Source organism: Delphinus delphis, chromosome 4 (genome assembly GCF_949987515.2).
Source record: "Delphinus delphis chromosome 4, mDelDel1.2, whole genome shotgun sequence".
In the NCBI taxonomy this organism is placed as follows: Eukaryota; Metazoa; Chordata; class Mammalia; order Artiodactyla; family Delphinidae; genus Delphinus; species Delphinus delphis.
In genome coordinates this window covers 49,676,514-49,698,174 of record NC_082686.1, presented here as the reverse complement: position 1 = coordinate 49,698,174, position 21,661 = coordinate 49,676,514, and the positions used below count along the sequence as shown (strand labels likewise).

Genomic DNA, 21,661 nt, shown 5'->3' with positions numbered 1-21,661 from the left:
AAAACACTCATGGGTAAAGTCCAAATTCCGTGGCATGGCCTAAAAGACCCCTGTTAATCTGATCTTGTTTTCCATGTTAGCTTCACATCTCCAGGCTCCCACTCTTGGTTAATAATGTCCCAGCCCCAAGGCCCTTGTTGCTCTGGCCTTTGGGCATACTCCTCCTGCCTCCACTCTCCCCTCCTCACCATGACATATCCCATTCCTCCCCTGGATCTCATCTTCCCTGGAAACTTCTCCTGATACACCCCACAGCTTCTATTCATGCAGTCACAGTGCATGAGCAGTCTGACTCAGCACACCCCCATCCATAATCAGAGCTCTTCGTGGGCAGGAGACCCTCCTGGTCTTGTTTGCCTTTGTCCCTTCAGCATAGCTCAGTGACACCAGCATCTTGGGGTCCTCAAGATAAATTCTGAACAAATGAATTAAGGTCACAAATTTTCTTAGGGTCGATCTTCTCAGGGTCTTCCTCTGTGGTACATGGAGATTCTCATCCCCTTCCAGGACAATAGTTCTTAGTTGGGTTGTGGAGGGATCATGAACTCCTAGAATTTATATAAAAATATTGTCCATGTGTATATTTTCCTGGGACTGATTAGCTTTCATTTCTCCAATCCCACTAAAATTTAAGAACCAGCATTTCAGGAATAATCAATAATGTTCTTGACCTTCATAATACAATCGAGCTTCTCCCACCATGTCAAATACAATATGATGCTCAATTAATATTTTTAGCAGATATTATGGAGACCGGTAACATTTAATTTTCAACAATAGAATACCCTTTATACATGAACCTAGGAGCACATGGGCAAAGCTGAAGCAATTATCTAGCTGACTCATGAAGAGAACCAAAATCATTATGAATGAAAACATTTTGATTCTAATCCAGATGATTTAGTAGTCTACTTAATTTTTCCCATACAGGACTATCCTTGGAGCAAACTCCAAAGGTGGTGACATCTAAGACAAAAATAAAAAACTAAGTGATTCTTCCTCTCTACACATCGCTTGCCTGACTGGCTAGCTAAACGTGCAAATTCTGTCTGCGAAAAAAAATTATATACATATATTCATATATATACACATGATATATATCTCAATTTTTATACCAGAGTAATTCAGCTCTAAAAAAAAAAATGAAGGTACACATACGAACACGTACACACACACACACACACGCACACACACACACACACACACACACACACACACACACAGGCTTTGTCTGGCATTTCTCCCAAATTGTTTTTCCAGCAGCAGGGTAAGACTGAAGTCAAGAGTAGAGAGCTCCTTGAAGGAGAGGCCTTGGGCGACCGTGGGAGGAGGGGCAGGGCTGCTGCTCTCCACAGGGGCCCCCTCCCTCCACAGGGAACCTTGGATGTGTAATAATCAACCTGAATCCCTCTCCCTCACTCTCCCTTAGGCCCACTTCATAACCTCTCTGCACACAACCCAGAGAGATGAATAAACGTTTTCAATAAAAAGAGTCAACAATACTCAAGCTGTAGACTTGGAAATGGTCATGGGCACAATATTCTAACTGCCCTCCGGGAAAAGATAAAGGAGATTCAAAGAAATCTCTTTTTCCTGTCTCCTATCTCCCACCACGTCTTAAAAGCCCTGCCCTTAGAATAATCAAGCTTTTCCCCTTAATCCCAAACAATAATTTATCAAGAGGAAAAACTGATCTCTCCTTCTTCACTGGGCTAAGTGGTCACGCTCATTGAATCTTCTTTTTGTCTTTGCTAGGATTAACCAATAAGACTATATTTAAACAAGCAAAAGAAAAAATAGTGCTAAATGAATTTTAGTGTAACACCCCCCAAATCACAATATTTTTACTTCAATTAATTTTAATTCCCAGGAGAGTGAATGCCTCTTTCAATTCTATTTTTGGTGTTCAATGCATGCATAAATAAATGAATAGTGTAGACTAGTGGTTCTCACTCAAGGTGGAAATATTTGAAGTGGTGTTTTGATTTTCACAATGACTGGAGAGAGCGTGCTCCTGGGATTTCATGGGTAAGACTGTGTATGATAACATTTTGAAATTCAAAGGACAGTCCCACAGGATGAAGAATTTCACACTGGAAATGCTAACAGCCCTCTTTTACAAAACAGTGGTATGGATCATTCAGTGGTAAACATGATAACCTAGAAGATTCTAAGTTTCTCATTCTATATTTCATCTTTCTTCCTGAATGAGGTCACTAAGAAGCAATAGGCCAAGTGATCCATCGCCAAACTCACTGGAATATAAAAGATACTTCCATGAAACGCATGAGGAACATAGCTAATTATCATTAGATAATTAGATAATAACTGTAGAGACATATTCCTTAGCATCACTCACACAAAATAATGTTGGTTAGAGTAGCACAGTTAATCTCAGCCCCCTCAACCACCAGCTACAATAAACAGAACCACTATTGGAAAATAAAATTGTATGATTGGGAGCAGAAGCCTCAAACAGGCAAAGGAAAGCTATTTGTTCAGTTTTATTGGAATTTTTTCTCGAAAGACAGATTGGGCTTCTGATTATTTCATGAAATTGGGAGATTTTTTAGTTATGATCCCCAAACCTAGCACACAATTTCACACTAATCTTACCACTAAATTGTTTCCACAGCCCTCCAAGGTGCTGAGATTGATGATGAAAATGACCACTGCAGGAAAGGTGTTGTTATTGATGAACCCCCTGCAGTGGGAATCCCCATGCCTTCCGTTCAGTGCCAGGTCTGTTTCAGAATAACCGGAGAAAAGTACTGTGCAAAAATTAATCTTCATTGTAATGGCCTGGACCCCACAGTAGACATTGATGTCTCTTTCAGCTGAAATAAAAAATATAAAAAAACAAACAAATCAGGAAAGCACAGCATGGGGTCCAAGAATAACTTTACCATCCCCTGAGGTATTTTCATCCCCATGGTCTGTTTAACTCATTCCTATACTTGAATACACCATAATCCAACGTGAAAGTATTAGGAAAAATAGTCTTTGATTTAGTTATTTCAGGAGAGATCTTTGAGTGTAGAGATTATAGTGTATCTCTGTTTCCTTGTGCCCGGTACACAGTGGATGTGCATTAAATGTTTATTGGGTAGTGTAATATGATTGGAGAATTGAGTGGAAAAAATCAGGCCACGGAGGAAATTCAGAAGAGAGGAACTGAATTATTTAGATCACCTGTCTAGAGCAGTGAGCCTCACTACAAATGATGCATTTTCTCAAGTGTAAGGAAGAAGCAGTTAAAATCCATCCTAAGCCAAATTGTTGAGCACTTTGGTGTTTTGTAACCCATCTTATCCAGGATGTATAAACAAAAGCCGTCTATCCAGATTCCATTTTATTTTATTAAATTATGCTAGAGAGGAAGAGAATGAAAACTTATCTGTTGATATTACAGTCAGACATGCAGTCTACCCTAAGAAAAATTTGCCAATAACTATGCCTGAATAAAAGCAATTAACTAGGCATGAAAATGTAAATACACAATTTGCAGTTTTCCATGATTCCATGAGTTATCAGTGATGGGATCCATTCCAGGTCTATAGAGGTGAGCAGGCACACACACACAAACACACACACACACACACTCCACACACAAGATTTTCATGTCTCTATTTAGTTATTTTTCTGCATGTAATGAGGAAAATATATGTAGAAAATGGAGAATTTGGCTGTTGCTAGGCAATTCCCCAGTGTCAGAAGCTTTCAGTTTTATTGGTTTTGGTAACTGTTACAGATTGAATTGTTTCCCTCCCTCCAGAAAAAAAAAAAAGATACATTGAATCTTAACCCCCAGTACCTCAGAATGTGGTAATTAGTTTAGATGAGGTCATACTGGAGTAGGGTGGGTCTCTACTCCAATATTACTGGTGTTCTTCTAAAAGAAGTATCATGTGAAGAGACAGAGACACAGGAAGAATGCCATGTGAAGACAGAGAATTGGGGTGACACACCTACAAGCCAAGGAATAGCAAAGACTGCCAGCAAACCACCAGAAGCTGGGAAGAGGCCAAGAAGGATTCTGTCCAGAGTCTCAGATGGAGTTTAGTCCTACTGATACCTTGATTTTTAACTTCCAGCCTCCGGAATTGCGAGAAAATAAATTTCTGTTGTTTGAAGTCACTCTGTTTATGCCACATTGTTACAGCAGACTTAGGAAATTAATACAGTAAGCTTACTACTTTTTACCACTCTTATTTTTTACCACTGAGATAAAGAATCTGAAACATACATCTGGTTTTCAAAGTGTGAAAACAAACAAATAAAAATGGCTGTTTGGAGAAATCACCTTGATTGTTCAAAAAAGGAAAAACAAGCATAATAAAATATTTTTTTGGTAAATGATCTAAGTAATATGTAAATGTCATTCATGACTTTTTGGCATAAAGTTAATTTGCTAAATATATCAGTTCTAATCTATGGGTAAAAGTGTTCAACAGCATATTTCTTTGGAGTGTTTATTCTGCATACTGGCTTTTTGTTGGTAAAGTGAGTCATATTTTGAGGATATGAATCAATCAAAGTGGAAATTCCTATATTTGATTATGATTTTAAACTCAATACAAAAAAGAAAAATTTTTTTCATAGCAAAAGATAGAAAGATGGAAAATCTTTTTCATGGCCAAAAGGCAAATATTAGGCTGCTTGGTACAGAAAACCCCAAGCAATATTCCCCTTGTAGGTGGAAAATAAAATGATAACCCACAGATGAAGCATACTTTGCCAACACAGAAAATAATAAATATGACTTAAAATTGGGAGAATATCTCTATTAGCTTTCAACAACATTAGCTGTTCAAATGCAACTATAATTTTTAAATGATGCTCTTATTAAAATAATGAGTTCATTTTAACAAACGTTTGAATGTTTCAAACATTCAAACTTCAAATTACATCTTAAATCTGGTGATTTTTCTCCATCTTTATGCTATTCCTTGGTCTATGCCATAATTATATTTTCCCTAGAATATTACATTCACCTCCTAACTGGTTCCTTTATTTCAACTCTTAATGCCCTCTGATTAGTACAGCTGTTAAAACGTGAATCCAATCATGTTACCTCTTTGCAAAGATCTTCAACAGCTATTCATTTCACTCAGGCCAAAAGTCCAAATCTTGAACCAGGTCCTCAAGACTCTCTGTGATCCACCACCTGCCTACCTCTGCATTCTCATCTCCTCTCTACTATCACCCTTACTCCCTACATCTGTTTCACTGAACTCTGTTCAGTTCTTTAAATGTATCACACTGAATCATAGAGACCAGAATAGTGGTTACCTCTGAAGGAAAACTGTCTAGAATAGGGGAAACAAGGAAAATTTGGAGGGTGATAAAATTGTTCTCTATCAATCTGGGTGGTGATAACATGAGTGTATACATATGTTAAAATTTCAAGCCACACACTTAAAATTGCTGCATCTTATTTTATATGTTATTCCTCAATAAAATACTGTATTTTAAAAAGCCTAATATAGGTTACACATGACCTTCAATCAGTTTTTTCCCCTCTGTAGGATGCTTCTCCAATTCCCAATCTTTGTCTGAGGAACTCCTACTCATCCCTCAGGTCTCGAATTTCATTGTCTTTTTCCCAAAGACTTTCCTGATCCCAAATCTAAATTATGCTACTCTGTCTTATGTTGTCGTATTGACCTGGAATCATATATGTATTTGTATAATTGTCTTCTCAATAAATTGAAAGTCCCAGAAAGCAGGAAGCTATGATATTCATTGATGTACTCCAGTGAGTAATTAATTAATTACTCACATAAAGTATGGGGCAATAGACTGCACTAAGGATGTACAAAGTAGTGGTCCTTTTTCTTAGGTAGATCACAGTCCATAAGAGGAGGTAGATGTGGCCCACATTTAAGAAAGATTGGACAGAGAACCATGGGGTGGCATTGAAAGAGAACCTTACCCAGACCAGTTAATTAGGAACAGCTTCCTGGAGAAGATGGCATTGAACTGAGTTTTGAAGTATCGGTAGGAGTTAGCTACAAAAAGGAGTGGGAAACTTACAGCACAAAGGGGACAGCATGAATGATGACAGAAGTGTGAAATAAATATGCTCAGGCTGGTTAGGAGCTAGACAGTTCATTTGAATTTAAAAAGCAAGGAGGAAATGGTAGGCATGAGGCCAAGTAGCAAGCACATAGGCAAGATCACAGGAAACCTTCACATACAAAATGGTCTCCGTAAGGTAGCAAAATGTCTACTTAAATGTGAAATCAAATTCTCAACTAGACCGTGCACTAAGAACGCTTTATGCTTGGGGAAATAGAGAATGAGTATCATTGCATTACTTGGCATACCCTAAATGTATGGAAGTTAATACATATCATTAAATATGTTACAAAAGAGGTATCACTCCCTTAACTTAAACCAACTGAAGATTTTAGCTTCCTCACCTTTGTTTGAGAATTAATTGATGCCTATGCTAGCTTAACAATGGCAGTGATTGCTTTGTCCAGACATAGTGCTCTCTTCCGTTTTCTGCTTTATAACTGGAGACTTGTAACCCCTGCAGTGGAACTGAATTTGCTACAAGCTGATCCCACTTGGAGAAATGATAACAAACTAAAGACTTTACAGTATAAGAAAGGATCTGTTCAAATCCATCCTAACCTAGCTTTCTAAAGACTTTTCACTGTCCCTTCCAAGGAACACATTTTTCCCTGGTTGTAGATACTAAAGACATCTATTCAGCACAACTTTTCCATTTGTGAGGCTTTGAGGGAAACAAAAATGCTACTTCAAGTTGCCAAAGAGCAATTTCTGCCAAAAGTAGAGAAATTTTTTTCAGTTACTGAATAACAGTTGCTCTCAACAACTAATTTTTTTTAGGCTTTTTATTGTCCAATCCCTGGCCTGAATTGTAATATCCCTTTGAACAACACTGCAGTATTAAACAATCCAGTGAATACAAGCTAATGACAAAAAATAATCAAGGAATAAACATCTTTAGATGTTTGGTTTCTAGTGTTTTCTGTCTAAAGATACTAAGTATGTCTAAAATGGTAGGCCTGCATACAGAGTTTATGTGCCGTTATGCTGCCAAAGGGTGATTTTTCCCCTGATATTTAACCAAGCTAAGTTATTCATAGAAAATTTAAAAATGCAGTATTCAATTGAATTCAGATAAAAATAAAGAGATGTTCTGCACTCCTCTTACCTACCAATCAGGCAATGAGTTTGTCTCAGATTTTCTAAAATTATGCAAATTTAAATATCCTGTCACACTAAATATCCTGTCACCATCTATCTCACCATGTACAAAAACATAGCCTGGGGCTTCCCTGGTGGCACAGTGGTTGAGAATCTGCCTGCCAATTCAGGGGACACGGGTTCGAGCCCTGGTCTGGGAAGATCCCACATGCCGCGGAGCAACTAGGCCCGTGAGCCGTGGCCGCTGAGCCTGCGCGTCCGGAGCCTGTGCTCCACAACAAGAGAGGCCGCGACAGTGAGAGGCCCGCGCACCGCGATGAAGAGTGGCCCCCACTTGCCGCAACTAGAGAAAGCCCACACACAGAAATGAAGACCCAACACAGCCATAAATAAACAAAAAAAAAAAACATAGCCTGATATGGGGTTCATAGAATATGGTTACCATATAAATGGAGTAAAAAGGAAATGGATCCAATTCTGTATATGTGAATAAAAACATCACTCTACCTATTTATCTCCAAGAAAGTTCCATTCCTAGAACACCTAATATACTTTTCTCTTTAGACATAATTAATGACAATATATTCTCAGCATATGATTCACATATTTAACAAATATATCTATTTTCTTTTTCTCAACAATTCCATACTCAACTGGCTTACATCCAATTGCATCCAGATGAGGCTAATGATTCCTAGTTTTTGATACATGGAATGATTTTTATCTCATCTCAATACTATTAAGTTTGAGACCTACATTTTCTTTCAGTAGTGTCAGAATATTTAACATGTTCTAATTATTACCTGGATTAATAAGGGCACAGATCAATGCAAGTATTCAAATAATTTGCACACATATATTCTGCAACACAAACACTCCAGAATTGAACTGAACTCGGCACTGAAGTGCAGTGTCTCAAAATGTTCCTTCCCTATTGACCTGAAAATGTAAAAATCTGTATGAAAAGCAATTCTGGGTGTCAGTGTAGATTGTAAAAAAAGGGTGGGGTGCACAGGAGTTGAACACACAAAATCAGTGCCATCAGTTTTACACAAGCTAGAGGCTATTTGGTCCTATTTATTTTCAAGATCTAAACTACATGCCACTTCATGTTAACAAAGTATCCAAAAAAAGCATTTGTTTATATACAGTAGTTAGTCTCTGTGCTAAACTCTGAGGATAAAGATATTAACAGGACTCCTTCACTTCAAGGAACTCATGGTTGGGTAAAGGACACAGAGAAAAAAACAGACAATTGCAATGCAGTTGATAATGATATGATAGAGGTTTGAATACCACGTTATATACAACCATGTCTTGGTAGGGCACAGCTGTTGTGAAGGGATTGTTGGGAAGAAATGAAACAGTTCCAACTGGCTAAATTTTATAAGAAATTGATTAGATGATGGCATGAAGAGAAGGGGATGTCAAACTTATGGTCAAGTTTCTAGCATTAGTGACTGGGTGGATTATTCCCTGAGATAAGGAATACAGGAAGGAAAAAGATGATGAGCTCAGTTTTTGAGAGGCTGAGGTACATATGGGACATTCAAGCAGAAATATACAGCAGGTAGTTGGAAATAAGAGTCTAATATTTAGAGGATAGAAAAGAGTAAGAAGTATAAATTTGATAATCACCAATACTCAGTACATCAATAATAATAGATGAAATACCCATTGAGAGCACTCAGGTAATAGAAATGGGCTGAGAAAAGAAAAACAATTTCTAAGGCTTCCTTTTGTAAGACTTCATTTTTCCAATGATATATAGTCATTCTCTTCCGCTCTACCCCACATCACGTTAACTATGAGTCTACAATATCACCTACATTATACCTGGGAGTGGATATTTGCTTTCCCACTAGATTATGAACTCATTGAAAGCTCTGGGTTTTCCCAGCGTGCCTAACAAACATTCAGCAAGTGTTTATTAAAATGTTTAATTAAACTCTTTCACAAACAGCATGTATGATTTCTAACTTTTTTTTTTTTTTTTTCCGGTACGCGGGCCTCTCACTGCCGTGGCCTCTCCCATTGCAGAGCACAGGCTCCGGACGCGCAGGCCCAGCGGTCACGGCTCACGGGCCCAGCCGCTCCGCGGGCACGTGGGATCCTCCCGGACCGGGGCACGAACCCGCGTCCCCTGCATTGGCAGGCGGACTCCCAACCACCGCGCCAACCACTTCCTAAAAAGTTAGGAAGCCCCTAACTTTTTAATATCAACTTTCAAGATTCACAAAGAAAATATGTGCTCAATGATACAGGTTCATCTTGACTGTTCATCCAGAACTCATATTTCCTATCTGTACTCTGCCAACTGCCTGAGATGATTCCCGTTTTCAGACTTTTAGAGGAACATCAAAATTCTCTATGTCAGATATTTTCTAATTCAACACACTAAATAATATGAAATTAATAGATTTTTGCTATTTGTTTAGGTATTTAGCTTTTTTAAGTGCATTAGTCTGGCAATTAATTATCTTGCTTTATTATTAATAATAAATTTTTTAAATCATTTCCCCTTAACAGCAAGGGATTTGCTAATCCCTACTGTCATTAACAGCAAGCAAGTGCGTGACAGCCAGTTGGGGTTGGCATAAACACTCTGGTATGTAACAACATAAAGCTGGCAAGACATCATGAGTACCACACTCCAATCAGCACTTCATATGAATATGCATTATACAGAATCTTATTAAAATGCAGATTCTGATTCAGTAGATCTGGGATGGGGCGTGTCTTTACATTTCTCACAAGCTCCCAGGTGATGCCAATGTTGCAAGTGAAGGAGAGCAGAATATGCCACCCCAAAATATGCCTCTTTGGCATAAGGATTACCTTAAATTGATTATTTTTAAGAAACAGCAGAGATTTCCCTGGTGGCGCAGAGGTTAAGGCTGCACTCCCAATGCAGGGGGCCCAGGTTCAATCCCTAGTCAGGGAAATAGATCCCACATGCATTCTGCAACTAAGAGTTTGCATGTCACAATTAAGCAGCCCACGTGCCACAACTAAGACCCAGTGCAACTAAATAAATAAATAAATATTTTTTTAAAAAAAGAAAACAGAAATGGCAGACATAGGAGAATCCCTGAAAACAAATGGAAGTTACTCTTCTGAAAGAGACATTTACATTTATAAGGGAAATCTCCATTTGTAAGTGCATCTCCTTCTCTGTACCAGGAAGGAAGAGGGGAACTAAACCTCCAGAAACTCTTACAAAGGAGGCTACAGACCTAAATCTGCATAACAACCATACTCCTGTTTACTGTGATTTACCTGATGACCTCCCATAACTGGCTTCCCCACCACCACCATCTCTTTTGTCTTTAGCTTGAGATGGTATTTAAGGTAGTGGCTTGGGCCATTTCAGGGAGTTACTCCGTTTTCCTGGGTATCACCCATGAATATAGGAGGTTTACATGTTATTAAACTTCTATTTGTTTTTTTCTATTAATCTGTCTTTTATTATAGGGGGCTTCAGCTAAGAACCTAGAAGGGTAGAGGGAAAATTATCTTTCCTCCCCTACACAAGTCTCTTAACCAACTGAGTTACTTAGTCATAACTATACATTTTGATTGGGCAGGAAGTAATCCTTAGGTGGGTTCTATCAGGTGGGATTAAGCACTCCCACCAAACTGTATGATTTATAGGCTTACAAGAGGGAGAGGTTTGGATGAAAAAGGGACAGGAAAGAGAGAGAAACAAATTGTAAAGGGCATGGGTGTGTGTCTGAGTTCCTTCCTTTTTGAGGAACTAACTGGTTTGAATTACAATGAAAGAGGGTTGTGAAAGGCTTTGTGAGACTGAACCCAAATGAGTCTACTTTAGTGCTCAGGTGGCAATGTGTGAAATAAAATTGGGAAGAGGGTCAGTCTTCTCCTTCCCCACCTCTACCCCATGCTACAAACCATAGCAGTTTAATAACCAGAGGAGCAGGACAGTTACCTCAAATGGCAACTAGGCCCTGGGCACTCCTCGAAACAACTGAAAGAGAAGTGTGAGGCTGCGTGAGTCTATTGTGAGCAACTGACGGCTCTGTGCAGTTCAGATGCAGGTATTCCCATGAATATGATTGCACCTGGATCCATGGGCTGGTTTATACATACTTAAAGGTAGCATTGGTTTAAAACTGATTGTATGAACCAAAACCTATTCAGTATAATAGGAGGAGTCTTTCCTGTATGCTGAAGACTGCGCTGCTTTGTAGTACCACAGAAATCTCACCTGGAAATAAAGGACACTCATCCCTCATTATCCATGGGGGATTGATTCCAGGACCACCCTTGGATACGAAAATTTAAAAGAAATACATGGATGCTGAAATCCCTTACATAAAATGGCATATGCAGTATTTGCATATAACCTATGCACATCTTCCTATATATATATATATTTTTTTTTTTTTTTGCAGTACGTGGGCCTCTCACTGTTGTGGCCTCTCCCGTTGTTCCTATATATTTTAAATCATCTTTAGATTACTTATAATACCTAATATGATGTAAATGTTATGTAAATAGCTGTAAATACAATGTAAATGCTATATAAATGTTTGCTGGCATGCAGCAAATTCAAGTTGTGCTTTTTGGAACTTTCTGGAATTTTTTTTCTGAATATTTTCATTGAGGTTGGTTGAATCCACAGATGTGGAACCCATGGATATGGAAGGTCAACTCTAATTTATTTCCTGGACTCCAAGAGATATTCCAAGACTATATAATCTTAGCAGATTATAAAAGTAATTTATATATCATTTTTACTTCTATCTCTATAAAATGAGAGTAGCAATATTTGGCACTACATAAACTTAAACTTGCTTAGAAAACAGATGTTATATTTGTTGTTTTAACACAATTTTTAAAGTTAATTCTCCTCAAGTTTTTATACAATATTGAGCAAGAAGTTTAAAAGGGGTATTGATATTTCATCTACCCAAAATACCAGCAGCTGATGAAGAATTTAAAGTGGATTAGGAATTCAGGTTTCCCCTCTGTATTGAACAGGTTCCTCACCACCTCAGTTTTCCCCTTCTGTTTCTCATTAGCAAATGCAAGCTGTTGTCTGCAGGGCTGAAAGAAATGCATACGCAGTCCTCGATAAACTTTGCAGGCTTCTATTCACACTTGCTAGAACTAGAAGAGTTTGGTCATCTTTTTCAAGCAGAAAAAAGCATATAGGTTTTACTTATACAAGTAGAGGAAATGAAAAATCCATGCAATAAAGAACTTTGTTATTAAAATAAAGAAGAACAATTCAGAACTCTGAATTGTTCAGTCACTGAACTTGCTGACTAATTCCTCTTCTCTCCACTGCACTTTATCACTGAATGTGATAATCAGGATGTGATCTGCAATCGCTGTCTCGATCAGTTCTTCTGCCTCATCTGGTGTAGTAATTGCAGTCACAGCTGCAAAGCGAAAGCAGGTATCCTCTTCACAGCTTGGAGACCAAAACACTGCTACTATGTAGGAAGGCAGCAGAATTGGCCTTTCTTACCTACACAGAGAGACAGAACGTATTCCCTGGGATAATTATTCCATAATCCACTCTTACTTTGTCTTTGGGCACAGAACAGTGCAATGGTTAAGCAAAGCCTAACACAAAATCAGGCAGCTCATTTCACTTGACCTGCCCATGAAGTCTATCACTGAAATAGGTGATTCTCTATTTTATTTCCTGGGGAACACTGGTACTCATTGAAATATTAATAAATATTATCAGAGAAAAAATTTCCTTAGTCAAGCTGGTCCTGAAAAAGCTAAACAAATTTTCCTACCATATGATTTTTCAAATTCTTTAATGTAGCAGTTTCCATTGTGATTCTCCATTTACACATAGTTTTAAAATTTTAGTTTTATTGAGATACAATTGACATACGGCATTATATAAGTTTAAGGTGACAGCATAATGACTTGACTTACACTTATTGTGAAATGATTACCAAATAAGTTTAATTAATATCCATCATTCATATAGATACAAAAAAAAGGAAAAAAATGCTTTTTTCCTTGTCATGAGAACTTTGAGGATTTACTCTCTTAGCAACTTTTAATATATTTTAAACATAGCATACATCAGTGTTAACTATAATCATCATGTTGTACATTACATCCCCAGTATTTATTTATCTTATAGTGTGAAGTTTGTCCCTTTTGACCACTTTGATCCATTCTCCCATGCCCCCACCCCTGCCATCTGGTAAGCACAAATCTCTTCTCATTTTCTATGAGTTTTGCTTTTGTTTTTTAGATTCCACATATAAATGAGATCGTATAGTATTTGTCTTTCTCTGTATGACATTTCACTTAGCATAATAACATTTGCAGTCCATCCACGTTGTCACAAATGGCAGGATTTCCTTCTTTTTTATAGTTGAATAGTATTCCATTGTGTGTGTGTGTTTGTGTGTGTGTGTGTGTGTGTGTGTGTGTGTATCTCACAACTTTATCCATTCATCTGTTGATAAACACTTTGGTTGTTTCCATGTCTCAGCTACTGTAAATAATGCTGCAGTGAACATAGGGTACAGATGTCTCTTTGACATAATGATTTTGTTTCGTTTAGATATATACCCAGAAATGGAATTGCTGGATCATACGGTAGTTCATTTTTATTTTTTGAGAAATCTTTAAACTGTTTTCCATAATTGCTGCACCAATTTACATTTCTACCAGCAGTGCACAAGGGTTCCCTTTTCCCACATTCTCACCAGCATTTATCTGTTGTCTTTTTGATGATAGCTATTCTGACAGGTGTAAGGTGATATCTCATTGTGGTTTTAATTTGTATTTCCTTGAGGATTAGTGAGCACATTTTCATGTGCCTACTGTCCATCTGTATGTCTTCTTTGGAAAAATGTCTACTCATTTGCCCACTTGTAATTGGATTATTTGGTTTTTGGTATAAATCATTTTTTAAACTTAGTATTCAAGATTCACTTTAAGGCATCATGGTTTGATGGAAAGAGCTCTAGTGTTATATCTCTGACAATTGCTAGCTTTGCAGTATTAGAAAAATTCTAATCCTCAATCTCCATATCATAAAGTAAAAATTAAAAAGTTTTGTAGGTTTATTGTAAGAAATAAAAGAGAATTACATAATGTGCCTAGCATTCTATACATGGAATTTATTCCTTCTTAGCACTATTTCAAATAGAATACAAAATGACAAGTCATAAAACATTGACTTACGTTCAGTTTCCCATGACTGGTTAGTTCACCATAAAACAATGTCAGGCCACAAAGTTTCTGGTGTCATTAACCTAATCTCTCCTTGATTGTGCCTTTATCATTAAAGACTTCTTTAGAGGCTTGAAAGTTTAGGCCGACCCTTACATATACCGTCTTCTAAGAGAGGGGCTGGTTCCATAAGGTATCCATTAGTTGCAGAGGCCAAATGCATTTATCTGTATGTTTCACTTTGACCAAATAATTCTTTGGTACTCTAAAAGTCAACTATGGATTGCATTTTATTCTTGGAAGAGCATAATTATAATGTCAGTTGGGCATGAGTCTATTCCCTGCTACTAGCTTAGATAGGCAAGAGTTAACTACCTTTAAAATTAAATGGTATCCCTTTAAATTTAAAATGAATTAGGCCATGGTGGTTCCCTTGGCTTAAGGATAAATGGCATGGAAATTAAAGAAAATAGTTCTAATGTCATGAAACAGCAAAGGTCAGATAGGGTGAGATGATTACTCTCATCATGATTAACATTACTTTGCATTTAGATAGCTCCTCTCCTTTGCCAGACTCATTCTCATTCTAGCCCATTGCTTAGTATCTGAGCAGCTTGTGGAGCTCCTAATGACATCAAGGGTGATCCTGATGTGGAAGAGAAGCCACAGGTCAAGAGGGGAGTGAGCAATTAACCTTCAGGCTTTATTTGCTCACTCTGGTCTTTTGCACACAACCTGCAAAAATGGGCTTACTTGAAAAGACTACCCATATAAACTTAAAGCCTCTCATGGAACTTTTGATTTATCTGAATTTTAGGGGTTTTTTTAATATAAATTTTAAATTGCAACAATGTATGTGTGTGTGTATAAATTTGGAAAGTTTGGATATTTTTTGTCTAAGCCCAAAAGTACTAAAAGTGCTAACATGTGTAAGGACAAATACAAATTAAAAATAAGAGGTTTAATTCTCCCTGTTGAAAATAAAGGAAGAGACCATTTATATCAGAAAACTTGTAAGTACTTTCTCTTCTCCTTGAAATGTATATAAATCCTTTTGAAAATTAGATAGGACTTTTGTCAGCTTTATGATGCAGGGACGTCTTTCTCAAGGACTTGGGAACCATCTCTTAGAAATGTAAACATCAAGGAAAATAGTATCCTTATCTCACAGTCTGGGGACGGTGGGAGCCTCACTTCCGGGAGCCTTGCTCCAAATCACAAAAGTACCTCCTTTCATAAAGATATGAGAATTTTATCTTCCCTCTGGAGAAAGCTACTACACTAACACAGATGGTCACCTCAATTACCAGATAAATTCAGGACGAACTATACATGACAAATGGTGCTGTCAAGTCCTCTTACTTGAGAACTAATTATTATTTATTTTGAAAACATGTATGCAATGGGTTGCCTCTGCTTGACTATGTAAAAGAGTGAGATTCCTTTCTGTCTTTGCAAACTTTTAATGAATTGCCTGTGTTGAGCATCACATTCTGGTTTAATGCTTATTCAATGATAAATGTGTTCTCATTTCTACTATCTTTGTGGAAAGAATTTTTGGGTTGGGAGAAGATTTTGTTTTTAGTTATATTTCCCCAAACATGACTGTGCTTTTAACTGGAATAATGGATTCAAGAAAGTAATAGAATACCGTCAGCTGTTCTCAATCATAATGCATATGAGAGTCATCTGCAGGATTTAAAATACAAATTCCCAGCACCATATTCAGAGATTCTGATACTACATATCTGGGGGAAAGCAGTGAAGTCCACACTGAACGACTATCTCAGGTGATTTTGACGCTGATGGTCAGTGCGCACCATTGTAAATGGAAGTTTTAACATAATTTTTAAATTTTACCATATGAAAAATACTTCCTTTTGCTGTCCTAGTCACTCCTTGGCTTATTTACAGGTTTTATTTACCTTTACAAGTATAATACATCATCAGCTAGTTCCTCTCTGCCGAGCAATCTTCTCACATTCTGGCCTTCTCTTTTATCCATAACAGGGTAAGACTTGACTACCCTTCCCAGGTCCCAGCCAGGCCTCTGCCCCTCACTCTCTGAGGGCCTCTGCCTTCCACTTCAACCACGAAGATGAACATAATTAGCATCTCTCAACTTCTCTGCCTCTTTTATTTCTCTTCTCTCCTAAATCAAACAAACAGCTGCCACTTTTCCAAGGTTAACTCCTCCACCTGTACCTTTGATCTCTTCCATATTTTCTTTCCTCATTACATCAATTATTTCTTTGTTAGTATTCCTAGTCTCTGAATACTTTCCCTTTGCTCATGTAGACTCAGGTGTCTCTAGTCCTCTAATCCAAAAATCTCCTTTCTCATTTAAACTGCTGGCTCAGTTTACTCCTCCCTTTCTTTCACCACCAGGTTATTTAAATAGTAGTCTATTTCCACAACTTTCCTTTTCCTACCCCTCATTCATTGCTCACTCACTGCACAGGGATTCAACTCTCACACAGCTATTTTTGGTTTCAACCTCTCTCCTCGGACCCAGGTCCATATTTCCTACTTCTGAGTAGACGCTGCCACTCTACTCTCTAAGAGCACTTCAAAGTCATTATTTTCGAACCCAAACTTCCTTTCTAAAACATGCAAATGCCCTATACTTTTGGCTTCAGTTAACAGTATCGACATCCAGTTATCTAAGTTCAAAACAGCCTCTAGCCTTCTCTTTCTCTCACTTCCCAAGTCAAATCAGTTCTCAAGTTCTGGGGAGTCCACCACAAAATACTGCATCTCTTAATAACTGTCTCCTTCTACTGCTTCCATTGTCACTGCCTTTGTGACATTTCTCTCTGCCTCTAGTCTCTTCTAACTTGATTCTGTCCTTCATACTTTCCCCAACGTCTGCTTTCTGAAACAAAATGTGACCACATCAAATTCTTAAAAAGGTATGTTTAAAAAGATGCAATGGCTCTTCATTGCTTACAAAATGAAGACAAAACACTTTTATTACACAAATAATACAAAAAGTATCCTTGCCAAAACAACTGAACCTGAATTTATTCAAACCTCTAGCTCTCATTAGTTGACAGGTTATACAGGAAAAGAGAAGCATGTTAAATGACACATAAGAGTTACAGTCAACCAGATCCAGAGTGTTGGAATTCCAAGAAACAAATCACCAAATTATTTAAAGAGATAAATGGCATTTTAGAAAAGCAAGGGACTTCTATAAATTAAGACAGACTTAAGAAACACGTCAACAAATGCACCATGTGGATTTAGAGGCAAATTGGCTGAGTATAAGATGATATTGAGTAATTATTGTTAAGTTTATTAGATATACAAGTGTAATGACTTTTTTAAGTTCTTTTCACTTATATATATAATGAAACATGAATAATGAATTTATTTTTAAATATTTCAGAGATGGAGGTAGTGAGATGGAGAGATAAACAAAATTTATAAATGTTGACAACTGATGAAGCTGTATGATTACTATGAGTGCTTTTTTACTAATCTCTACTTTTGCATATGTTTGCAATTTTCCATAGTAAAAAAAGAAAAATCCTATCATTTGTGGTATTCAAAATCATTAAGAACCATGCCTTAACTGATCTTCGTAAACTTGTCTTTGGACATTCCCCATCCTGACCTCCTTATTTTACTAAACCTGTCAAGTACTTTCATACTAGGTCTGGGCTCATGAAGCCATTCCTACATACTCTTGTCTTTATTTGGGAGCAAGCCAGATTACCTCTCCTCAAATAAATTAGAAACTTCACATCAACTACCTAACTACCTACTGATTGCTCTATGCAGGTGTGTTGTTACTCTGGCATGCTCCAAACACAGGAGCATGTAAAACATTGCAGAAGGTATTTCAGTTTGCAATACATAAGTAGAAAAGTAGTTTCAGATCATCTAGTTCTTATTTTGTAACTATTGAACTGTGGTTCTATAACTTTAGCTGATATAAAAAGATGACTACTTAAGTGAAACCTTAAATTACCTCTAAAAAGTGCAGATTTTAGGAACCTGTGGGACACGTCCATCAATATGGTCAAAATCTCATGTCTGTCATAATATTGATGGGTTGCTATGAAATGCATTCTGAAGCTGGTGTGCGTACTTTGGTGGTGACCAACATTTCATTGAAATAGTATTTTTTTGAGTATTGCATAATATTTCACAGTCATTTTCTGAGTATTCTTCCTAAATAAATTTATCAGCATATAAGGGCAATTTTTAAAGTCTGAATTAATTTATGAGAAAAACATCCCTCAATTAGACAAATTTTGAATGACATTAGCCTCTCCCAATTTTATCAACCATTAGCCAATATTTTTCACATCTGTGAGCAGTGATTATAATAATATAAACTACAATGAACACTTTGTATGTTAATGTGGTTATAAGTTACAACTTCAGAAAAATGTCTTTTGTCATTTGCCATTTGTTAACATCCACTTAATATAGACAGATATCCCCCTCATTTTCCATATGTATTTAAATGATTTACTATTCAAACATAATCGCTCTTTCCAGATACAATTAGAGAAAAGATTGGGTTCAGACTTACCAGGAAATCTACTGTGGAGGTTGGTGTCACAGTTGTAGCCATTGAACTGAGCAGACCCTGGAAGCACTCTAATTGTTAGAAGCAAGAGCAACCATATCTGTTCCATTGCAAAACCTAGAAAAGAGTTACTTTTCATGTGGACATCACCAGCCTTCACTCTCACTTGCTGGGTAGACTGAGGCTGATCTCAACTCACTGTTGGATAGGCAGGCTGTCTACATCCATGCAGGCAAAGCTCATTAAAGACCTAAGGATTATCAGAAATAATTATCAACAATGAGGCAGAGATTTTGGCTACAATATTTCAAAATTATTTTTATTCTTTGACTCCAGTTTGCAAGCGTGACAAAGCTAGGCTTTTGTAGTAGAAGAACTAAGATATAAATCATAACATTTGCAAAAGAAAGATTTTTATTATAAATAGGAAGAACTCAAACCAAGTATTTAGCAGATTAGAACAGCCTAGCTAGGCAGACTGACTGATTTGGAGGCAACGCTACCCTTTAAAGTACCAATATCCATAGTCAGAGGGATTTAACATTCAAGAGTTGATTTTCAGAGAATTCTCAATTCTCTCAATGACCAAATAATGTCAAGAAAAATTTCCTCTCAACAAAGGAATTCCAGGGTACTACTACTTCTCAAAATCAATGGTTTGTATATCATTTTCCTAGGAAACACAGGAATAAAGCGAAAGGGAGAACAGAAAAATACTACGTGTAGAATGACATCCTGGTTTCTCCAATGGCTGCTCATTGGTGGTTGATAATTGATACAGAAGTATGAAAACCTTGAATTCTTAGGAGAGTGTAATGGAAATTGTCAATGTGTGTTGAACAAATAAATATAAATTGACTTTAATACTTAAACTCCAGTCAGTCTGGTATTTAATTTTTTTTCCTTTATGGCCTTTTATTGTCCTGATAAAGTTAAAATATCTTCCAGAAGTGCCCAACTTATTCTCAGAGCATAGTTTGTGCACTGGAAAAAAATTTTTTGGGTTGGTGGTTTTGGTCTATGTATAAAAAACAAAAAGAAAATAAAACTGCAAATGGCTTATTCAAATAATTTATTGCATTTTTAAAGCTTTGGGCTTGGGGAAAAAAAAGATGTTTTAGCTGTCCTTAAAGATCTGCCCTTAGATGATCAATCAAGTCTTTAGCAAAAGGAAGGAAATACATCTTGCTTTTGAATCGTCATTTTAGTAGAACATGTTTATGGTGAACAAAGTCACTTTGGTGAGGATGTGGGAAAGGAAAGCATGAGTTTACTCCCCAAAATAGACACAAAAACTATTAATTAAACAGGAGCTTCCTTCCTTACGCACTATAACATACCACTGAGGCACAAACCTAGTCACTTTAGGAAGAACAGCCACATGTCTGGTTAGTTCTGATCCGCTAGGACACTCCAGAAACAGAAGACTCACACAAATGGCTGACCCAGACCCTGGGGTCTCTTGGCCATGCCTATGACTTCAGTCTAGCTCCTCAGGACACTCCAAATAGACGAAGACAGCCTTGCTCTTTTGGAGTCTTTGGAAGACTTTTAGGAAAGACAGCAGCTTGTGTCTGAACGGTACATCCCATCACACACACAGCAATGCAATGCCCCGCCGCTTCCTTCTCATGATGGGTCCCATTAACTCCTAGAAGGCACTGGAGACTCTAGACTCACACTGTTGTCTCTCAATCTAAAGAAGTCTCCCATCCCTACGGATTCAGAGTCAGGAATTTTCAAGAGTGAGTTATTTTTATTATTCAAAAAGGCTTTCTAGCTTTTATATTGTCTCACAGGAGAAAAATAATGCTTATTGAGTGGATGCTGTATACAAAGAAGGCAGTGTGTTGCCAGATCATTTACCTATAGTCTCTCATTCAAATCCTTATAAACACTGGATGATGCTGGAATCACCACTCCATGTATAGAAAAGGAAAAATAAGTCACAGGATGCTAAAGTGACATGGAAAATAAGTGGAGGGACTAGAATTCAACTCCAGAACTTTCTGATAAGAGCTTGCTGCACAAGCTACCTAAATATCATCTGTTATTAAATAAATTTCATGTTATTTTGGTTGCCATTTATCATCAGTTGTTTTCTTTACCTTTTAAAATCGTGTACCCTTTATTAGATCTTTTCATATAAAAATAAACAAATTCTTACATAGTGAATGCAATTTGTTTAATAGATGTATTGAATAATATGGGCATTGTGAGGAAGAAAATTATTTTTTAAAAAGGGAAAGGAGGTCCTGATTGTGGAAACAGTGAGAATTATTACTACAGACTAAACTGGACACATCTATGTTTAGCAAAAATGGTTAAGAAACACGTGCTACTTGAAATGGACCACTAATAGCAGTAGTAAAGTCTTTGCTTTACAACATTAGATCAGATCTGAGGTTGTCCAAAAGACATATCTCTACACTTTGAATAAGACTTAGAGCTCTGTCATAGAGATTAAAACTCTTAATAAATATTTTTTGACAAGAAGAAGGTAGAGGTAGAAGGCAGCTTGCTTTAACAGAAAATCCACTGATTTTGATATCAGCAGATACAGATTCAAATTCCCCCTCAGGCGTTCTCTAGATTTAGCATTTGAAAACCAAGATGATGATCATAAGACTTTATAAACTACAAACACGTAAAGAACATAGCACAGTCTGGACATAAGGCACTCTCAATCCCATGGAGAGGGATGGTGACAGGGTCTGTGCTCCTTTGACTAAGCCACATGCTCTGGAGCTAGACTGC

The 21,661-nt window shown here is 37.2% G+C and overlaps 1 protein-coding gene across 1 annotated transcript in view; it reads right to left on the bottom strand.

Annotated features, from left to right (window-relative positions):
• Positions 1 to 19,043, bottom strand: part of ZPLD1 (zona pellucida like domain containing 1) — a 39,494-nt gene extending 20,451 nt beyond the window's left edge. Inside the window, exons 1-2 of the mRNA XM_060009863.1 lie at positions 18,908 to 19,043; positions 2,617 to 2,837 (exon numbers count right to left, since the gene is read on the bottom strand). Of these exons, the coding sequence (XP_059865846.1) occupies positions 2,617 to 2,837; positions 18,908 to 19,043 (357 nt within the window). The remainder of the gene's footprint in view (positions 1 to 2,616; positions 2,838 to 18,907) is intronic.
• Positions 19,044 to 21,661: the final 2,618 nt, after the last annotated feature.